Source organism: Oenanthe melanoleuca, chromosome 8, assembly GCF_029582105.1.
Source record: "Oenanthe melanoleuca isolate GR-GAL-2019-014 chromosome 8, OMel1.0, whole genome shotgun sequence".
Taxonomy (NCBI): domain Eukaryota; kingdom Metazoa; phylum Chordata; class Aves; order Passeriformes; family Muscicapidae; genus Oenanthe; species Oenanthe melanoleuca.
In genome coordinates, this window is record NC_079342.1 from 23011915 (window position 1) to 23031786 (window position 19872).

Consider the following 19872-nt stretch of genomic DNA (forward strand, 5'->3'; position numbering starts at 1 on the left):
TGTGAAATCCCTCCTGTGTCAGGGTACGTGGGTGGCTCTGAACTCTGGCACAAAGGTGTCACCTTGGGCAGACAAACACTCTCTCCTTGCAAGCAGAAACAATGATTACCTTTGGTTTTGTAGTGGCTGAACAACATGTTTTAGATTATGGAATTAATTCTCTTACTGCATTAGGTAAAGCCTAAAATAAAAATCCCAACAAATGAAAATATTTGTAATAAGGTAATTATCTGATTAAATGATTACAAGCTGTCATCTTATACCTGTCAATACACTGCCTTAAATATCAAATGCAGAATTAATACCAGCCATTAAGTGCATGCTACCCCTCTCCAAAAGTCCAATTAAGCATGTGTTTACAAATGATGCCACTAATTATCCACCTCTTCTATTTCAGTCAAATGTCTTAATGTGCCTTGGAGACATTGCCAAAGCTAAGGAGACATAAAAGGTCTTAAAGAACCAATAGTCTGAAAACATTGTGAATTTCTGAGCATAAGCCCTACGGCTATAGATTTTGTAAATACATTTTTTTTTCAGTCTAAGTGAGTTTGGGGTTGAAGAATGTGAATTTCAGATACTTTTTCAGTTGCATGGCCATTTCTGTGATTTGAGGGTATGCTACTTGAGGGTTTGAACTATCCTTTATTTATTAAACTGGCAAAAACTGCCTGAAACTTCACTTTATGAAGCAGATATTATCTTGCAGCTTGGCTAGTTTTGATCTCTGCTTTATCTTTGCTGATACAATCACTTTCTGAACCATGCAGTTGAATGCTGCTATGAAAACACTTCTGAATTACTACCAATCACTGTCCTGCTATTGTTCCCCTGCTGTGGTTGTGGGATTGTTTGGCTTGTGCTTACACTGAGGCTGCCAAAGATTTTGGGCTATATTGCAAGTTTAAAGTTGAGATATTTTTTCCCTGCCTTCTTATAAGCAATTTGCATCAAAGAACTTTGCCTGTCAGTGTTCCCATCAAAGGTGGAAGATTTGATGTCCCTGCTTGCTCACTGCCTGAGCAGTGCATTTCTCCATTAAAACTCTACTGAGATCAAGTACATTGAAATTTTTGGGATACACTGGAGGGGTAAAAATAAGTCTTTGATCCTTCCTAAAGGAGATCCACTCTTTTAGTACCTGTTCCCATCTCTACTACTCCCAGCTCATTCTGGATTTACCAACTGCTGTTTTTAGCAGTATCTTTCCCTCTAGGGTCATCACTGACTGCAAATGCTGGCTGCACACTGGTTTTAAGTGACTTTTTTGAAAGCAAGTACTTAATAGTGGCAGGGCCTGAATACTTAAGAGCCTGTAATGTCTCATGCCAAACTTCTCTTCCACAGGAACACAGCCAACAGAATCCCTAATTTGTACATTTTGATCCTTGAGCAACATGGATTCTGTTACAATTCACATTTATTCATGTTACTTCTGTGAGTAATTAATCTGCCCCAACTCTCTCCCTCTCACTTATTTTGTCTACAAGCCTCAAAATAAAGCCACAATCTGCAAAGTTCCGCAGATTTATCACTGGGGTATTATCTTGCAGGTCTCTTATGATTCAGAAAAAGGCTTTTCCCCTTGATTGCCACTGGACATTCTTACCAGACTACTGCAGCTCTGGCAGGAGAAAGAAGCACATCACAGTTACAACCACAATACCAACCTGTGCTGAGCTTTAATTTCCCTTCTTTCCCATTCACAATATCAAACATTTTAATTAGAGATCACACAGCTTGCTTGCTCTGCTTTATTTTTAAAGAATCTAAATCTTAAACTGTGGCAAAGCCATTGGTCCTGAGGCAGTGTTGGTTCAGAAGAACAACCTCACTGCCTTTTCTTCGTGCCCTGTCCACAGTTTGTATCCTGCACAAAGGGTAAATGCCTCAGAATTCCACCTTGCTCTGTCTGACAGGGACACTCAGCATAGGAAAAGGATTATTTACTACTGCTAGGGCAGACCTCACCTCATCCTACCAATGCCCATTTAGTTTTCCTTTGCTATCATTTATTTATACCCTTATCTTGCTTTACTGTAATGTACCACAGTGGAGTAATGCACCAACATGGACATTTTCTCCTAATTTTTCCCATCTTTTGCCTCCTATTTACAGTTCTCTGCCTCCAGATTTTAAAAACAAGAGTATTTTCTCTTCCTTTCCTCTATATGATGGTTTCTGAAAGTAAGTGAACTGGTAACTTTCAGTCACTTTAACAGGTAATAAATATTTTACCTGGAAGGATGACATGGAAACAAAATGTCTCAGTTGACTGGAGTAATTTTCTTCACTATTCCTTTGCTTCTGCAAGGAGCAGAAGAAATGTTTCCATTACAGCAGGAACAGTGGAAAGCAGGAGCTGATGAAAGCTCTCTCAGCTCTCATGCTGCATGGTTTTGCTACCTGCTGCAGAGAACAAAAATGCTGCCAATGCAGAGCATTGTATTGTATTGAAATACAATATTATCCATCTCCCAAGCTTTCTTGTGTGCACCCAAATGCAGAATCACAGGCAGATATTCTTGGAATTACAGTGAGCTGGACACCTTTAGTGCAGCTTAAATGTGTTGAATTTCTTTTTGTGTCTCTTTCAGCTAAAGGTTCCTAGAAATAGCTTGTTAATTTACATGCCAGTGTATAGTTTTGCATTTTACCAGATTTCTTCCTGTGAGTGTGGTGAGACCCTGGCACAGGGTGCCCAGAGAAGCTGTGGCTGCCCCTGGGTCCCTGGAAGTGTCCAAGGTTGGATGGGGCTTGGAGCAACCTGGGATAGTGGAAGGTGTCCCTGCCCATGGCAGAGGGTTGGAATAAGATGACTTTAAGGTCCTTCTAACCTAAACCATTCTTGGATTCTGTGATTCCAACTCATCCTGCACTCTGTCTTTGGAGATCTGCCTTCCTGACAACTGTATGCTCTCTTTTTGCAAAGCTTCTTTTTGCAGCATTAAACTTTTCTCACATAGAACAAATTTTACTTACAGTGGTACATTAGTATCAGAACTTCTCCACGCACCTCAGTGCTGCAGGCAATTAACAAGTGAAGCAATTTTTACCAAAGGGCACTTCTGGTACCACAATAACTTGACAGACAACATTTTCCTTTCCTTGGCACTGATGAAACTTGTGAAGTTTTGCAAGGAGAGGTGAAGGTCCAAACCAGGACTTTTAAAATATTCTGAGAACACTAACTATAACACTCAAGGAAAGCTTACAATACTTCATTCTGAATTGCCTTAAATACTCCGTATTGAATAATCGCGGCTGGAAAACAAACACCGCGGGCATCGTTTGCCACTCTGTCAGCCAGGCCACAGCACAAGTGCCACAGCCAGCCTTGCCCTAAACACCCCCGGGGACGGAGATGCCACCGCTCCCCGGGCAGCCCTTTCCGATGTCTGTCACCATCTCGGGGAAGGAATTCCTCCCGAGCGGAACCTGGCCGGGCGCAGCACCCCGGGAACGGGAAAAGGACACGGAGCGGGGGCGGCGGCGTGGGCAGGGCAAGCGGCGAGCGGCGCCGGCCGTGAGGGAGGCGGAGGAGGCCGCGGGCCGGGCCCCGTCCGCGCTCCCCCTGCCCAGCCCTGGCCATGAATATGTAACTCCCCTCTATTTCCCGAGCTCCATTGCGGAGCCGCCGCTCGCCATATTGTGCTGCGGGGGCTGCGGCGGCGCCGCCGGCCACGGACGGAGGCGGCACCGGCGGCGGTGAGCGCGGGGCCGGGCCGGGGCTCTCTGTCCCGGTGGGGCCGGGGCCGGGCCGGGGCCGGGGCGGGTGCGCGGTGTCCGAGCGGGGCTGACCCCGGGCGGGGGTCGGGGGTGCCCGGGAGGAGCCGTGAGCAGCGGCCCCACGGTAGCTTGGAGCCCCCATTGCCGTGCTGCAGGGCCGCGGGGCACCGAGCCGCTCCTGGGGCCGGCGTGGGGCTGCCGAGCCCCGGGGAGCCGGGGTGTGCATCTTCACGCACACAGCTGCAGCCGCGCAGCTGTGCCCTGTATATGCACGTAGGAATGTACGTGTAGGTGCCTGCAGAGTGGCACACAGGGCTCCATGGCAGCCGCAGTAGCGCGGCGCCGCCGCTCCATCCCCGGCCGGGCACCGCGCACGGACACGGCCCCGAGCGGCTCCCGCTCCGCGCTCTGCCGTCCTGTGATTTATAGCCCGGCCTGCCCGGTCTTTGTCTGTCCCGGAGCCGTGCCGAGCGGTGCCGGCGGGGCGTGATGCTCGCGGGCTGGGGCTGGGAGCTGCTCCCGGCAAAATGCCGCTTCCCCAGGGCAGCAGGTGCAGAAGGACGCTGTGCTGGGAGCTGAGGATGTGCCTCCTCCCTCCGCATCCCTCCCGCTGCTTCCCATACCAATTTAGCACTTGTTTCTTGCCAAGTTTTACGTTCTGCAGCAGCTCTTCTGGATCACTTGCCTTCCTTGCACCAGCCCTGTGGCACCGTGTGTATATGAAACAAGCACTGAGCAATATTCTTCTCGGGGTTTTTGTAAGCTGTTTGTTTTTCAGACCCTCTTCTGTGGGAAATAACTGGATTGAGTGCTTAATTCCACAGAGATCCAGAGGACAGCTAGTCGAGAAAGATGATTTCCAGTATGATAATTTATAATCCAGCCCTGTTTGGAAGTGGTTGTAGCTCTCTCTGATAACTGTGCACTGCACATGGGCTTTTAAGGATTAAAGGGAATTGCTTGCGTTTGAAAAAATGTGACTGGTGTGCAGGTGAAATAATTATTGCTTGGGGAGGATTCTTTCGTCAAATGTCATTCATTCAGTGACAACGACTCGACTTGTCATAGGATTCCCTGCAGAGGTGCTCTGATTTGTATTCATCTGTGTTTCCATTAAAAACTTGCATAATGAGATAATTTGACTTTTTATACATCATGTCAAGCTCAGAGCTGACATTCAGCTGTCAGCGAAGACAGAGACATGGCTGTGACAGCAACAGATATGGATAAGCAGTATATTTTACATTAAAAATATATTTGTTGGAAGGATTAACTTTATCAGTTGTCTGGAGGTGGGAGGAATTTTCACTGGACAGCATGAGCTGCAGTGTAGGTACAAATTTGTGGCTGGGTGTGACTGTTACAGTGCCTTTCAGCAATGACAGATGAATTGAGAACATCTTTAAACCTCACTACCCCCATGAATTGTCACTCAGTGTTTAATAACTGCACACTCACAGAGTTTAATAATATTGTTGTCTGCATTCAAGTTTGTGATAATAGAAGAACACAGACTTTGTATTGGAGGTATTTTTTTGTTTCTTCAGTGGCTGAAAAGCTTTGAGGCACCAGCCTTGCTGCAGCTGCCAAGAAAAGCACTATCTGTCATATCTTAGAGGTGAAATAATATGCAAATGCCAGCAAAATAAATTGCATGGGTTTCCCTTGATCAGTGATGTTTTGTGTTTTAGGAGTGATGGGTGGTAATGGGTTGAGTATAAAGACTTGGTTGGGCATCTTGGGTGACTGGAGCAGAGTTCTGGCATTTTCAGTGCTCTGCTGTCATTGAATAGAGGCTACAGGAGAGCCATCAGTCTTGTATGTGAAACAGATGAAATAGATGTTGGGCTAAGTGAATTTCTTCATCTTTCTTTTAACTCCTTCCCTTGCAAAAGGAATGTAATGGAGGGAGGGAAAGGAGCTTTAAAAATGAGACTTCAGTCTGCGACTGCTCAGTTGTATTTTTCTTAGAAGGAGCACCAGATCTCCTCTTAGTGGAGCACCAGCTCTAGGAACATGAAAGAAGGAATTCCTTCCTTTTTTTTTTTTTTTTTCCCTAAATACCTTTTACCTGTTTTTTTTTCTGAATAGGTCAGCAGTTTAATAATGATGCAGACAGAGAGTAAAGGGATTGGTGAAGAGATGCTGTTGAGCCTCAGCTTGCTTCTGCTTGGTTTTCTGTTGATGCCAGTAACTGGCTGTCAAAGCTGACCTTAAATTCTTAATTTTCAGAGGAATGAGCAGCATTTGATACTGTGGAGCTGTTTAGACTTGCTGTGGTTGAGAAATATTTTAGGAATTACCCCTGTCTGCTCTCCCCCCACTTCTGGATGCTGGAGCTCTCTTGCAGACATCAGGGAGTTAGCAGTAGTGTTCTGCTAACTAATTAAAACCTAATCATTCTTTACTCTTCACCTCTTGGGGATAATGTTGAACTATTTTGTGTAATTATTGGGTTAAACTGTGTTAAGTGTTGCTCTTGTAGTACTGTTTACAAAATGGACAGTCTTACTTATGAAGGAGTCCTTGAAACACAAATTGTTCTTTGCTGTTGCCCAGCTTTAGGTGAGAGCTGCCTGCTTGCCAAATTCAGTTTTGTTTTTATATATTTATTGCAGCTATTAAGTCAATCAGACATAAAATGACTTGAGTCTTTTTGTCTCTCAAGTGTTGTGGGGGAGTTTATTTTCTGTTTATTAATAACCAAGCTGTCTTTTTGTTCTCATCAAGAAAATTCTATCACTGTTGGTTGTGGCTTCACTGCCAAGTGGAGAGAAATCCTTGTGGCTCTCTAACATAACTCTGGAAAAGCTGGACACTCAGGCATATTTGCTGGTCTGACATCTCAGAATTTCTCCTACAATATCAATGCAATATAATGCTGCTGCTTATTGACATTTCTGTTACTAAATGGGATGGACAGTAGGTGTGCTGTGTGCTGAAGGGCAGGGCAAGTGGCTTGCTTGATGTCATCCTGGGGAGAGCAGTACACCTGAATTTCAATGTATTTGGCTTCAACTTTTACAAAGTTTCTTAAAATTTGCTTAGAAGCATCTTTCAGCACTATACCAAAGCAGCAGTCCAAGAAGAGGATGAGCAGGTTTTCATGGTTTTTTTCCTGGCAGGATGAAAAATAACAAACCCATGTTGGTTTCCCAGTGAAGATCTGTGTTGGTGCCTCAGGCACTGAAGTTCAGGGTCTGGTGTGGCTATTTCAACATGACTTTGGTTTTAGGCTGTGTTGGAAGGAACCTGGAATCCTGCATGTACTTGTGGCAGAACCAGTCACAGCATCTATGAAGATGCAAAAAATTCTGAATTGTAGTGCATGGATGTTCATAGAATGTTTGTTAAAATGTATGGAGAATTTAAAGGCCATGACAAAGATAGTGCAATAATTAAACTTTACCTTACTGATTGAAGTTCTCAGGTCTTGCTTTTGACAGCTATTACTTCAAGGACACAGCAAGAGATTCGTTAGCCTCAAAAATGTGCCAGCAGAGCAGGGCAAGGAAAAAATTAAAAACTAAGTCTCATTAAAAACATCCTAAGGCAACACATATCATGAATTGTTTGTACAAGTTAGTTGCTGTGACAGATTCAACTTCTCTGGAGTTTGAAGTGTTACTTTTGTTTACTCCCAAAAGTTTACAGTCCTTTATCCCTCCTTTTCTGATCTGTTTTAGCACTGAAATGAATTTTAGAAAGGAACTTTGGCTTTTCTCCTTCCCAGCTAGTTATTTATTCTGAAGTCCAAGAACTTAATTTTTGAAACTCACCTGGGTAGTCACACACACACTATACAGTAGCAGCTTCATAATACGAGAAACTTGACATAAAATTTAACAAGTGGCAGATAAAATCACAGTTCTACTCACTCCCCCAGAGTTCCATTTAATAATGTTGCTTCAAGAGTTCTGCTTAATTTTGTTGCTTCATAGGGCTAAATTATAGCTTGGTAATGGCTGTTTTCCTTTTATATGAATTCTTGGCAAAGGTCTTTGGCACATTTGAGGTCAAGTGTTTGCCTGCTCTATTGACCCACATCAGCAGTGAAAAGTTGCTGTTCCTGTAACAGTTTTGGGTTTTGTTTCTACTCCTGGCTGAAGGATTTAATGTTGTAACATATTTTAATATTACTTTGGATGAGATATAGGTGGTGTGAAAGGCTAAGTCTTTAAGGATTTGAGCTTTAATGATTAAAATAATCTTACTGCGTGATGCATTAGAACAGTGGACAATGTTTGCTTTTGTGTGTGTACCAAATCCTGAGAGGCTTTCAAATTAATCCTTCAAGATTAAAAAAAAATCTAAGCTTTAGAATTTAGGAATAGCCTGGGTTTGGTGTGTGATGTGTTTGTGCAGGTGAATTCTGGACTGCTTAGAGGCAACTGATGATACAGATAGTGCTCTGGAAATGTCATGGTATTTTTATGTATTTTATGTATTTTCTAGCTAAGGAGAGGTCTGGAAGGGTAGGATACAGAAGAAGCATGGGAATGAGGAGCTGACACTGAGGACTGAAGGATATTGACAAGAATGGAGTAATCTGGGAGGTGGTGTGAAAAGGCCACTGATACATACAGAGTACTGTTAGAATAAACTGAAATTTGAGCCTCAGCCCACAGGAGGGCTGTACCTGGACTCAGGGTGCTTAAATGCTATACTTTCCTGCTGTAAATATACTGAGAAGCACCAGCCTAAAATCACATCTTTGTGTCATGTCCAGAAGTACATGGCTGTTCCCAGCACTGTCATAAAACCACCTGGAGTTTGATCAACAGTTTAATTTGGTACTTGATTTCCCCTGTTGCCCTTGACATCTAAAGCAGGAGGATTATTTCCCTTTGGACACTTCTGTCAGGATTGGATTTGTGGAGCCCTTCCAGAGGTGTCCAGATGCACAGCAGATGGTTTGTGTGAGGTCACACTCCAGTGTCTCCCAGCCAGGAGGAGCAGCTTGACAGCCAGATTGGAAATGCTGCCCAGCTCCATGGATTGATCCTTCTCAGGCCAGGGAACTGTGAGTGGCTGGAAGATTCCATATCTCAAAGGCAGAACACTTTCTTAGGAGAATAAATACAGCCAAGAAGCTATAAAAGACCATGTGCTTCCAAGCCCATGGGTTTCAGAAATGCCAGTATTATTTTTTCCCTCAGTCAGATGTCATCTGTCCAGCACCCTTCCAGACATTCCATAAACACAGCATTAGATGTTGTTACATGCTTTTCAAGGGAGAATTTTTTTTAATGTTGAAGAGAAATGCTGTTAAGTTTATGGGAAAATGGGAGTTTGGGAATAGTTATCAGGAAAATGAAAATCTCTGCTGTGGTATGACTGAGAGGGATAGTCATGCTGGGAAAAGGTTTTTAGTGTTACCAACTGTTGGGGCTGTTAAACTGTACCAGTACCTCAGATTTCTCTGCATTCCTGTTTTATTGTCTGCTTTGGGGCGTTTTTGAGTCTGTGGTCTTGAATTAATGATACATCTTTTCCTCCTGGCTGGGAGTGCTCTAGGGCAGCACTGAGGTCGTGTCTCTTTGCTAACTGCTCTTTATAGAGTGATGAACCTTGGATTTCTCAGTATTTTAAATGTAGAACTTGGCACAGGCTGGAGTGTGGGGAACATTTGTCATTCATGTGTTTACAGATAGTTTCTTATTGCATTAGTAACTTCTCTATTGTGCCAGTCACCCAGTATCTGACATTCAGTGAGAGTTTACCTATCCAAATGTAACATTTGTGTCTTAATGTTAATTTTCTGGTTTTATTGTAGTTAAATTGTTTTCTTGGTCGTAGTGGGGCAGTATTGATATAATTGATAAAAACTTTTGAATGTTAAACTCTTAATTTCCTTCTGTAAATAAAGTAGGAAAATAGGATGGCAGGGAGCCAGGTGCAAACACTGATAAATTTGGATTGTCAGAGTGGTTGTCACGTGTTTAATTTTCAGTGAGCATCACTTCAGTTGTAACCAGAGTGACACAAAGTCATTGCTGGTGGTCAGGGTTGTAATGTACAAGTTGTCCTAAATTACAACTGGATGTAAAGATACCTGAACTGCCAGGGAACTGCAGGGAAGGTTAATTCCTTCAAATAATGTCTTCCAGATTGTGTGGATTTTTTTTTCCAAATCAGGCTCTAAGCTAGTAAGTAAAACCAGAAAAACCCCTTAAATTTCAGAATGTTTTAATTGAATAATTTCAAATGAATGATTGAATTGAGTACTCTGTGAAACACGTAATCTGTTCCCAATACTAGTCATAGTGTGAGAGGGAGTAAAACTTAAAGCTCTAAACCTGTTAAACTTCCAAGTAACTGCACTATGAATACCTGTTTTTAAAGGAATTAATCCTTAGGAAGAAAAACCCAAAATGGTTGAAGGTGCTGTTGAATTTGGCACACTGAATAGAGGTCTAATTCTCTTACTGTTTAAAGTCTAAATATTTACCTTTTACAACTTGGAACAGAAATGAGTTATTTCTAAGATTTTAATACTCTCTAAAAATATGCGTAATTTTTTTTTTTAAAGAGCCTGATGCAATTTTTTTTCCTCGTGATTTTTTTCATGAAAGTATCCCAGAATATTGAATGGGGGTGGTGTGGTTATGGTCACACCTGAGCTGGGTTTGTGGGTTCTTCTCCAACTGCTTGGTACCATTCCAGCCTTCCTCTGATCTCGAGGTGTGCTGACACAACCATGCTGCAGATGCTCTTTAGCCTTTGCCTGGGCTAAATCAGGCCCTGCAAAGCATTTTGGAGCATACTGCAGGTAGTGAGGGATCTCTGATAGCATCCCCTGCTCCCTGTTTCAAGCAGGACCACCATCACAGTCAGTGCTAGGCTAGAGCTCAGGAAATGCTACACATTCACAACTGACATGTTTTCAGCACTATTATATTTCAGCAGTGTTACTCATTGGTGGATCTGAGAGTGGAAACCTGTGAAAGGTGAGCTGGGAAGGGCAGGAGCAGAGAAATGAGCTCCTCCTTTGGCTGCCCACAGATCTGACTGGTCTGCTCTGCTGGATTTTATTTTTACTGGACAGTTTCAGAAGTGGGATATCCAAATGCCCACCCTACTTCAGTCATGACTATGGAGTAAATAATTAAGTACATTTCAGTGTAAGAGGTTGTAAAGTGAATGTGGTGTGTGACAAGTGTGGATATTAGTCTGGTGGAGTTTTTTGTCCTAGCACATTTGGAAGAAGGACACCCCTGCATAAATTCCCCAGCCAGTGAGCAGGCAGGAGATCCAAGGGCCTTTCAGACAGGGTGTTCCTTACTGCTTTTTTTTCCTGTACCTGCCTGTTTTCCAGCACTTCAGGAACAAGACTTACTTTCTTAAATCTTTAAATCCCAACTGGTTTTCTTTAAATTTGTTGAGGTGTGATACGATGGTTTATTAGTCAACACTGGCTTTGATAGTGACAGAGGTGTGTACCCTGTAATGATGGAGTTTGTGCTTGGGGGTTTTGCTGTGCCTCAAGACTGAGTCAGTCTGAAGAGTTGCAGGGGTTCATACAATATTGATTAAGGATGTTTTCTTAATGATTGACAAGAATGGCCCTCTGGCCCCAGGATTAATCCAAACACTACTTGTTGGTGCTCTGAGAGAGACAGGTTTGATCTGCCAGAGGGCAAGGTTAGATGGGTTTTTGGGAAGAAATTTCTGTGAGGGTGGGGAGGCCCTGGCACAGGGTGCCCAGAGAACCCCTGGAAGTGTCCAAGGCCAGGTTGGATGGGGCTTGGAGCAACCTGGAATAGTGGCAATCCTGTGGCAGGGGATTGAAACTGGATGATCATTAAGATCCCTTCTAATCCAAATTGTTTTGTGATGCTATAAATGTGGTTTTTCCCCAGTTAACCTGTTGGTGTGTGACTGGTTGCTTTCCTCTTATATTCAGAGGGAACAGATGAGCCATAAAGGTGAAGGGATGATAAAAAGTCTAAGGTTGTGGTGTGTTAGAAGTTTTTTCAAGAAAGGCTCATAGGGGTGTCTGACTTCATGTTCCTGGTGCTTGCATGTGTGACCCGTGAAGAAGAGATCCCACCTTCATTCTAAAGTAGAAAAGATGTGAAATGATGAACAGGTGAAAAGTGGATATGTTGAGGTGAAATCTGTCTCATACTGTGAGCTGGGAAAATGGGTATGAGAAACCTGTCATGCAAGACTTTTTTGAGAAAGAATGCCAAAAGAGATGCAGAGGAAGAATGAGCTATGACAGTGATTTTAGGAATGTGAAATTTCACTGCTCTAAATTTTCAGATTGTTACAATTATTTTTTAAACATACCACTCTCTGAGATAAGTTTTCTTGCTCAAGGCAGGCATTTTTGGAGTCATGGGAAGCAATGTCTCCTCTCCCCCAGCATAAAAGTATTTTCTGTATTTTCAGAAACATCATTTTCTTCTGTCACTTGGACCAGACTTTCTCATATCTGCAGTGACTCTGTGTGGTAATTTTGCCTCATCTCATACAATAATACTAAAATTTTGATGGAACAGCAGTGCAGTTTCTCTGGGTTTTTAAAATTATTATTATTATTATTATTTGCATTATGCAGCGACTGGGTTTCTCTTGATCTTTCAGTATTCTTCAAACCTCTGATAGGAAAGCCCATGGGATGTGTTTTGAGGAAGGAGGAAAAGCCCTCGTAGTGTGCTCTAGTAAGCACATTGACTGGTGTGCTGTGTCCTGTCTCATTTTGCCCTTCCCCTCCATGTAGGAGGCAGACCCTGCCTGACCCATGTGCATGTTTGGAAGTGGATGCTTTAGAAATATTTTCTGCATCAGGTGGCATTTGTGGCCCACATTCTCTGGCCTTCAGTTCTGTGTCACTTTTGTTTAACAACTGAATTGATTTTTGGCAAGTGCTCACGGCTGAGCAGCTCCCCCAGTTCTCCTGGAGGGGAACAAGCAGGAGATTATCCATGTGTGACACAGCAGAGGGGACATGGGTGTTCCCTGGAGCCTCTGCTTGCTGTGCCTTGGAAGAGGAGAGGATGCTGAGCCAGACAGAGCTGAGTGCTCAGCCTGTGTCCCTTCTTTCCCCAGCCATGTCTCAGGCCGTGCAGACCAACGGGACGCAGCCTCTGAGCAAGACCTGGGAGCTCAGTCTGTACGAGCTGCAGAGAACCCCCCAGGTAATCACACAGCCAAGGGGCTGCTGGGCTTGGGAGGGACCTCTGGACATCACCCAGTCCAACCCCCTGCCTAGGCAGAGCAGGTGTCACAGGGACACATCCAGGGGCTTTGGGCTGTTTCCAGAGAGGGGGACTCCACGCCCTCCCCAGGGCTGTGCACCCTCCAAGCAAAGAAGTTCTTCCTTGTGTTGAGGTGGAACTTGTTTTGTGTTAGTTTATGGCCATTGCTCCTTGTCCTGTCACTGGCACCACTGAACAGTCTGGCACTGTTCTCTGACACCACTTGGAGATATTTGCATATATTAATGAGATTCCCCTCTCAGTCCACTCTTCTCCAGACTGACCAGGCCCAACTCTTGCAGTCTCTCCTCATCAGAGAGATGCTCCAGACCCCTCATCAGCTTCATGGCCCCCCTGGACCTTCTCCAGTAGCTCCTTGTTCTTATTGTGTGCTGCAGGGCTGGCAGCACTGGGGTTCTGTATGCTCGATGTGTGTGTGTCATGTCTCTTTGCTGTGTAAAACATGCTGTCTCCACGAGGAAGGGACTCAGTCCCAGGAAAGAACCTTTCCCTTCTTTGCTGCCAGGAAGCCATCACAGATGGGCTGGAGATCGTGGTGTCCCCCCGGAGCCTGCACAGCGAGCTGATGTGTCCCATCTGCCTGGACATGCTCAAGAACACCATGACCACCAAGGAGTGTCTGCATCGCTTCTGCGCCGACTGCATCATCACTGCCCTCAGGAGCGGGTGTGTGAGCACTGCCGGGGACACTGCTGGGGACAGGGAGGGGACAGGGAGGGGACACTGCTAGGGAAGAGGGATGGGATGCTTCCAGGGCATGGTACTGTGGAGGTAAAAAGGCTTGGACACCCCATTGCACTTGAGGTGGAAGTGTCCTTGACAGGGGGTTGATGTGGGACAGTCACAGTGCACTGGGAGTTTCTGAATGTGCAGCACACCTTTCAAATCCTGTTTTTTCATGTACAGTCATCTCTGGAAGATAGATCATAATGCCTCCCCGTGATAAATAAATCCATAATTCTGTTTCTTGCAAGGAGTTGAAGTACTCTTTTGTATTCTTTTCTTCCCTTAGATCCAGTAACAGAAAAACAAAAATACTGGCAAAATAATTTGACTAAATAAAACAATAACAGTAAAACAAAATACTGACAAAATACTGACAAAATAAAGTAATAGTGACATCCCTGACAAAAATGGATTTCACTTCCCTTATTCTTCCTTTTCCTGTTAATGCATTTCAAACTATATGGCCTTCAGCTATTTCAAATTATGTGTCCTGCAAGTGTTAGGAATCATGGAATCATGGAATCTCAGAATGGTTTTTCTGGGAAGGAGCCTTAAAGCCCATCTAGTCCCACCCCTGCCATGGGCAGGGACACTTTCCACTATCCCAGGTTGCTCCAAGCCCTGTCCAGCCTGGCTTTGGTCATTTCCATGGGCTCAGGGGCCACCACAGCTTCTCTGGGCACCCTGTGCCAGAGCCTCACCACCCTCACAGGGAAGAATTTCCTCTTAAGACTATGCCTCAGTATAATTTCCACTAGACATTCATTTTTTTATAGGTAAAAATGCATCCAGAAAATAAAGAGAAGAAGGCAACATGGGACTTTTGATCTCTTCAATCTAAATGATTTGCTCAAACATACTTTAAAATAAAAGAGCAGCAGGGAGAGATATGTTTGGAATCTTTGTTTAAATATCTGTAACTACCTGATCTGTTAAGAGACAGAGGCCCCTTTCCAGATTTACTATAAATACTGAGTTTTAGAAGCACTTTGACTGAGAATGGAAGCAACAGGGCAGAGTTTTGTTACTGCTGGAGAGTTAAGTGTTGTTTGCTTCCTTCTTGTCCTTGTCCAGCAACAAAGAATGTCCCACATGTCGCAAAAAGCTGGTTTCAAAAAGATCCCTGCGGCCAGACCCCAATTTCGACGCTCTCATCAGTAAGATTTACCCGAGCCGGGATGAGTACGAAGCTCATCAGGAGAGGGTGCTGGCCAGGATCAGCAAGCACAACAACCAGCAAGCCCTGAGTCACAGCATCGAGGAGGGATTAAAGATTCAGGCTATGAACAGGTACATAATCACCTCCTTTGCCTTTAGGCTAAAAATACAATGCCTGTCCTAATGCCCTGTGAGCTTGAGAATCTTCTCCTCTCCTCTGATATCTGCCAAAACAATTTTTAACCTTTGGCAAAAGAATTTTTAACCTTTTGTCTACTGTCAGAAATCTCTGTATCGCTCACCTGCGACTGCTGTGGCAGCCTGATAGCTTTACCAAATTATGGCCATCATGTCTTCGATAGGAAACCATAACACCATGAATCCTGTACCAAAGTGCTGCCCTTACGTGCCAGTAAATGCACAGAATACCAGGACCTGGGGCTTAGTTGTGACTGAATTCACAGGCTGGAATATGCGGTGAAATTCCAGATGTGCATTTAAACCTAAGACAGCCAGCTGGGATAGAGGCCTCAAACTTTGCATGATAAAGCATGGTGTGATTTAATAATTCTAATCACATGGAAATATTGGTCTGCAATTGCATGAAAAACTGTGTGAAGTTAAAGTAGTCTTAAAACCTAGCTAAAAGGTGTTTGAGGGACATGAAAAAATAGATAGTTCTATGAGCATCTTTTTCTACAAAAGAATTAATATTAGTAATTTTTAAACTTTAAGTCCCTCTGAAATGTTCAGTGCTGGTGTGTGCACATGGCTCACTTGGGGAGGAGGTGTGTTGTGAGCTGGGTGCATTCAGGATGGGCCAGGTGTATCTCTGCCTGTTTGTGGCCAGGTTGCAGCGGGGCAAGAAGCAGCAGATTGAGAACGGCAGCGGGGCCGAGGACAACGGGGACAGCTCCCACTGCAGCAATGCCTCCACACACAGCAACCAGGAGGCAGGGCCCAGCAACAAGAGGACCAAAACCTCGGATGACTCTGGGCTGGAGCTGGACAACAACAACACCACTGTGGCCATAGATCCCGTGCTGGACGGGGCCAGTGAGATCGAGCTGGTGTTCAGGCCTCACCCCACCCTCATGGAGAACGATGACAGCGCACAGACAAGGTCAGTGGCCCCTGGCCATCTCCACATAGTCTGCTGCTGTTTCCTGGTGCTTTGGTTTTCCATCACTTCTTGGGGCTTCTAAACATCTGTTTATTTCAGTCATACTGCATCCTGTTTAACTATCACAGAATGGTTTGAGGTGGGAGGGACCATAAAGCCCATCCAGTGCCATCCCCTGCTGTGGGCAGGGACACCTTCCACTATCCCAGGTTGCTCCAAGCCCCATCCAACCTGGCCTTGGACACATCAGAGTAGCCACAGCTTCTCTGGGCAACCTGTGCCAAGGCCAGGTGCAAGTAAGCACTCTTCCCTTCTTTCTATTCCAAGTCTGCTAGATGGTATTCCTCAACTATTATGAAAAATACAGTCGTAAGCTGTTTTAAGCCTTTGATAACCAATGAAGATGTTTTTAAGGTTTTCTAGCATTGCAGTTCACTAGTGGGATGATGGTGTTATATCAGCCCCTTTCTATTATTCTGAGATTCTTTGGGAATAAACAAACCTTGTGTAAGTGTCAGCAGTTTTCAGAGCTGCTTTGTGTCAGCAGGATTTGCAAGCTGGCAGCTTTTCCTGAAATTTTTTTGCTCATAATCCAGTCCAAGCACAGATTGCAAGTTGTGGCTCACAGCAGAGAGTAGTTTCATGGTGTTTCCTCGGGTCTTTTCTTTGGCTTTCTCCGCTGATGAGACATCTCTCTGTGATGTGTGTAAATCCATGCGAACTGTCTCCAGAGCTGATGTTTAACATTTGGGGCGTGGCAGATGGCTTTTCCCTGCTGCTCAGTGATTATTGACGGTGTGGCTGCTGTCACAGGTACATCAAGACCTCAGGCAATGCCACAGTTGATCACCTGTCCAAGTACCTGGCAGTGAGGCTGGCCCTGGAGGAGCTGCGGAGCAAGGGCGAGTCCAACCAGATGAACCTGGACACGGCCAGTGAGAAGCAGTACACCATCTACATCGCCACCGCCGCCGGCCAGTTCACCGTAAGCACCAGCCACAGCCACAGCCCGGCACGCACTTCTGCTCACACCCACCCAGCTGGGCTCTTCCAGGGCAAAACTCATGGTACAGCTTGTTCAGCAGCCCATCAGTTGCTTTTTGGCAAAAGCTTGGTTGGTAGAAAAGGAGGCATAGAAATTACTTGGGGAAAATGCAGTGATGGCACCAACCGTGACCTGGCTTATTGTCCTGGTTTGAAGAACAGGTGTCTGCCAATAAAGGCAGAAGCTTCTCTTTGAAATGGAGAATGTAAACCCACTCCCTCCAAATTATTATAATTTTGAAATTAAGGGGCTTTCAGGCAAAGATGGGAGAATTAGGAAGAACACTTCTTTACTAGGAAAATTAAAATAGAAATACAGTATTACAAAGAACAATCCCAAAACACTGACAGTCAGGGTGTTGGCAGCAGTCCCATTCAATGGTGGCTGCATCCTCCTGCAGTGGCAGATGTGGTTCAGCTGGAGCAGTGCTCCTGGAGAAGGGGCAGTTTTCCTCTGAAGGTGCAGGGATGATGTGGAAAGGTCTGGCTTTCCTCTGGAATTCAGTGGAAAGAAGGTACCTTGGTGTCCAAAATCTCAGTTTTTATCTGGGTAGGAAAGGCTTGGCTGCTGCCCTGGCTGGAGCATCTCCCAGTGGGATGATGGAATTTTATCAGTCATGCAGTGGGACTAAATGGGCCAGCAGCAGATGATATCTCCTGGAGGGAGGATGGGCTGTGGGAAAGATAAAGATGATTGCCCCAGCTGGTTTAAAGATGGCCCATGAGCAGATAATATGTGCCAGGAGATCAGGGTCACTGCCCCACCCGCTTCAGCAGATGGTGACAGAATACACATTTCTGGTCACATCAACCCAACACACTTATGCCATTCTTTTCCAATTAAAATTGAAGTGGGAAAAATTACTTCTCTTGAGAATCTTTGTGGTTTTTAGCTTGTGACTTGTGCCACATTATTGGTGACTTCAAGTCAACACATTTAAGTAGCCTGTTTTACAGCACGACATCAGATTACCTCATTCATTCCTGTTTTGCTGTTCTCTTGTAGGTGCTAAATGGGTCCTTTTCCCTGGAGCTGGTCAGTGAGAAGTACTGGAAAGTGAATAAACCCATGGAACTGTACTATGCCCCCACCAAGGAGCACAAATAAGGGCTGGGAAACTGGGATGGAACTAACTCTTTTTATAGCTACAACTTCTTTAATATTAAAATAAGGCACCACCAGTATCTTCATGGACAACACACATGGTGCCTTCAGGCACTCTCAGTAATATGACTAGACAGTATTCTGGGCTGTATTTAATTTAGTCTTTGGGTTGGGTTTTTTGGTTTTTCCCTAGGAGACTAAATGACCTTCTCCAGTGCATTCCAGTGTTTGAGATGCTTTTTTGTTCTTAATGCATGATTCCAGTGTTCCAGTTTGGAATGGCTTCGTTTTGTCCAGGTCAATCTGGATTTCTGCTCCATTTGACACAGTAGCCTCTGTGAAGTGTGGAGTATTGGGTGGCCAAGGAAGTCTGTTCAATAGTAGCATATGCCAAGGAATGTGTTAAATGTTGGAATTTGCTGACTGTTATCCATCTGAAGAATTGGTAGAGAATGGATTTGGGATAGTCTGGGAGCAAGAGGTAATCTGATTCCCTAGGAAAGGTTCATTAAGACATTTTCTTGTGAATTAAGGTGAATTTTGCATCTTGTGAGAGGTATTGCTGCCCATGGCAGGGGCTTGGACTCAGATAGTGTTACGGTTCCTTCCAAGTCCAGCCATCCTGGAATTCCGGGATTCCAAAGAGAGCTGCAGTGGGAAAACTGACACTTTAAAACCTTGCTGTTTACTGGTCTTAATTTAATACTTCAGTGCAAGGTACTTCATCAGATTGGTTTGGTTTTGTTTTTAATGGCTGTTTCAGTCAAAAAATACCCAAACACCCCAAACCCATAACTCTATCATGCAGGACATGCCAGTCTTGATTCCTGCCTGGCCCTTCCTGCAATGTTGCCCTGTCCTCACAACTGAACTGAAGGAAATCTGGATGTTTCATAGCCCTGCTCTGTTCCCTAGGGCAGGATCTGTTGTGAATGTGCTATAAAGAACTGTCCAGAAAACTTTTTTGTTAAGCAAATCCCCCAAATGCCAGCACATGGCCATCAAAATGCTTTGCTTTGGGGAATTGTGCCACCTCAGCAGGGACCTTTTCCCAGTGTCAGTGTGAGTAGGGAAGACTTTGACTGTAAGCTGCTTCAAGATTCTACTTTTGTTCCTTTGCCATAGCTTTAACAAACATGGCTTAGCACTTTGGAAGACAACTTCAGTACTTGACAAAGTTTACCATTTAGTGTCTTACATTTAGGCCTAAGTTCCCCAGCATGGCAGTGGGCTGTGCTGCAAGGCTCAGTAGCTGCTGGTCATTTGCATGTGCAGCCCCTGTACCCTGGCTCTGGACCTTGCTGTGGCTGAGGGGGCAGCTTGACCTGCCCCATGTCCTGTCTGAAGGGAAGCTGTCACCACGAGGTTCCCTTTGCTCTGAGACTTGCTGATGAACCCTCCCCTGTGGCTCGAAGCAAAAAGAGTTGATGGTAGGTGGGAAGCACCAGGCTTTACTCCACAGGGTGTGAGGTTTACACTCCTCCTGTGTCCTGTCTGGACTCCCACTGGCTTTGGCATGTGATACAAAAGTATTCTGCTGCTCGGGGATTCTCCTGGGAAGGCTTTGCCCTTCCCTGGCTCTGGGCTTTCCTAGCACTTGTAAATAGTGTCCCTTCTGGCTGCTGTTCAGATCAGCTTTATCCCACTGTGGAAACTGCACAGGCTTCTTTGAGTAACTTAATTATTTCCTCTGACTGGAAAGCTTTGGGCTTTTGTGACATGAAATGAAGTGTTCAGGCCCCAGAGCACAAAGGGGCAGC

The 19872-nt window shown here is 44.7% G+C and overlaps 1 protein-coding gene across 1 annotated transcript; it reads left to right on the top strand.

Moving 5' to 3' along the window:
• The first annotated feature begins 3484 nt into the window (after positions 1 to 3484).
• On the top strand, positions 3485 to 19872 carry RNF2 (ring finger protein 2). The gene is made up of 7 exons (XM_056497706.1): positions 3485 to 3708; positions 12787 to 12875; positions 13462 to 13622; positions 14757 to 14972; positions 15691 to 15963; positions 16777 to 16948; positions 18014 to 19872. The coding sequence occupies exons 2-7, from the start codon at positions 12789 to 12791 to the stop codon at positions 18113 to 18115; spliced, it is 1011 nt and encodes a 336-aa protein (XP_056353681.1). The 5' UTR covers positions 3485 to 3708; positions 12787 to 12788; the 3' UTR covers positions 18116 to 19872.

Coding starts and splice junctions, on each gene's coding strand:
- RNF2 (XM_056497706.1), top strand. CDS start 12,789: ATGTCTCAGGCCGTGCAGACCAACGGGACGCAGCCTCTGAGCAAGACC. Junction 13,623..14,756: donor ATCACTGCCCTCAGGAGCGG/GTGTGTGAGCAC, acceptor GTCCTTGTCCAG/CAACAAAGAATGTCCCACAT. Junction 15,964..16,776: donor GATGACAGCGCACAGACAAG/GTCAGTGGCCCC, acceptor CTGCTGTCACAG/GTACATCAAGACCTCAGGCA.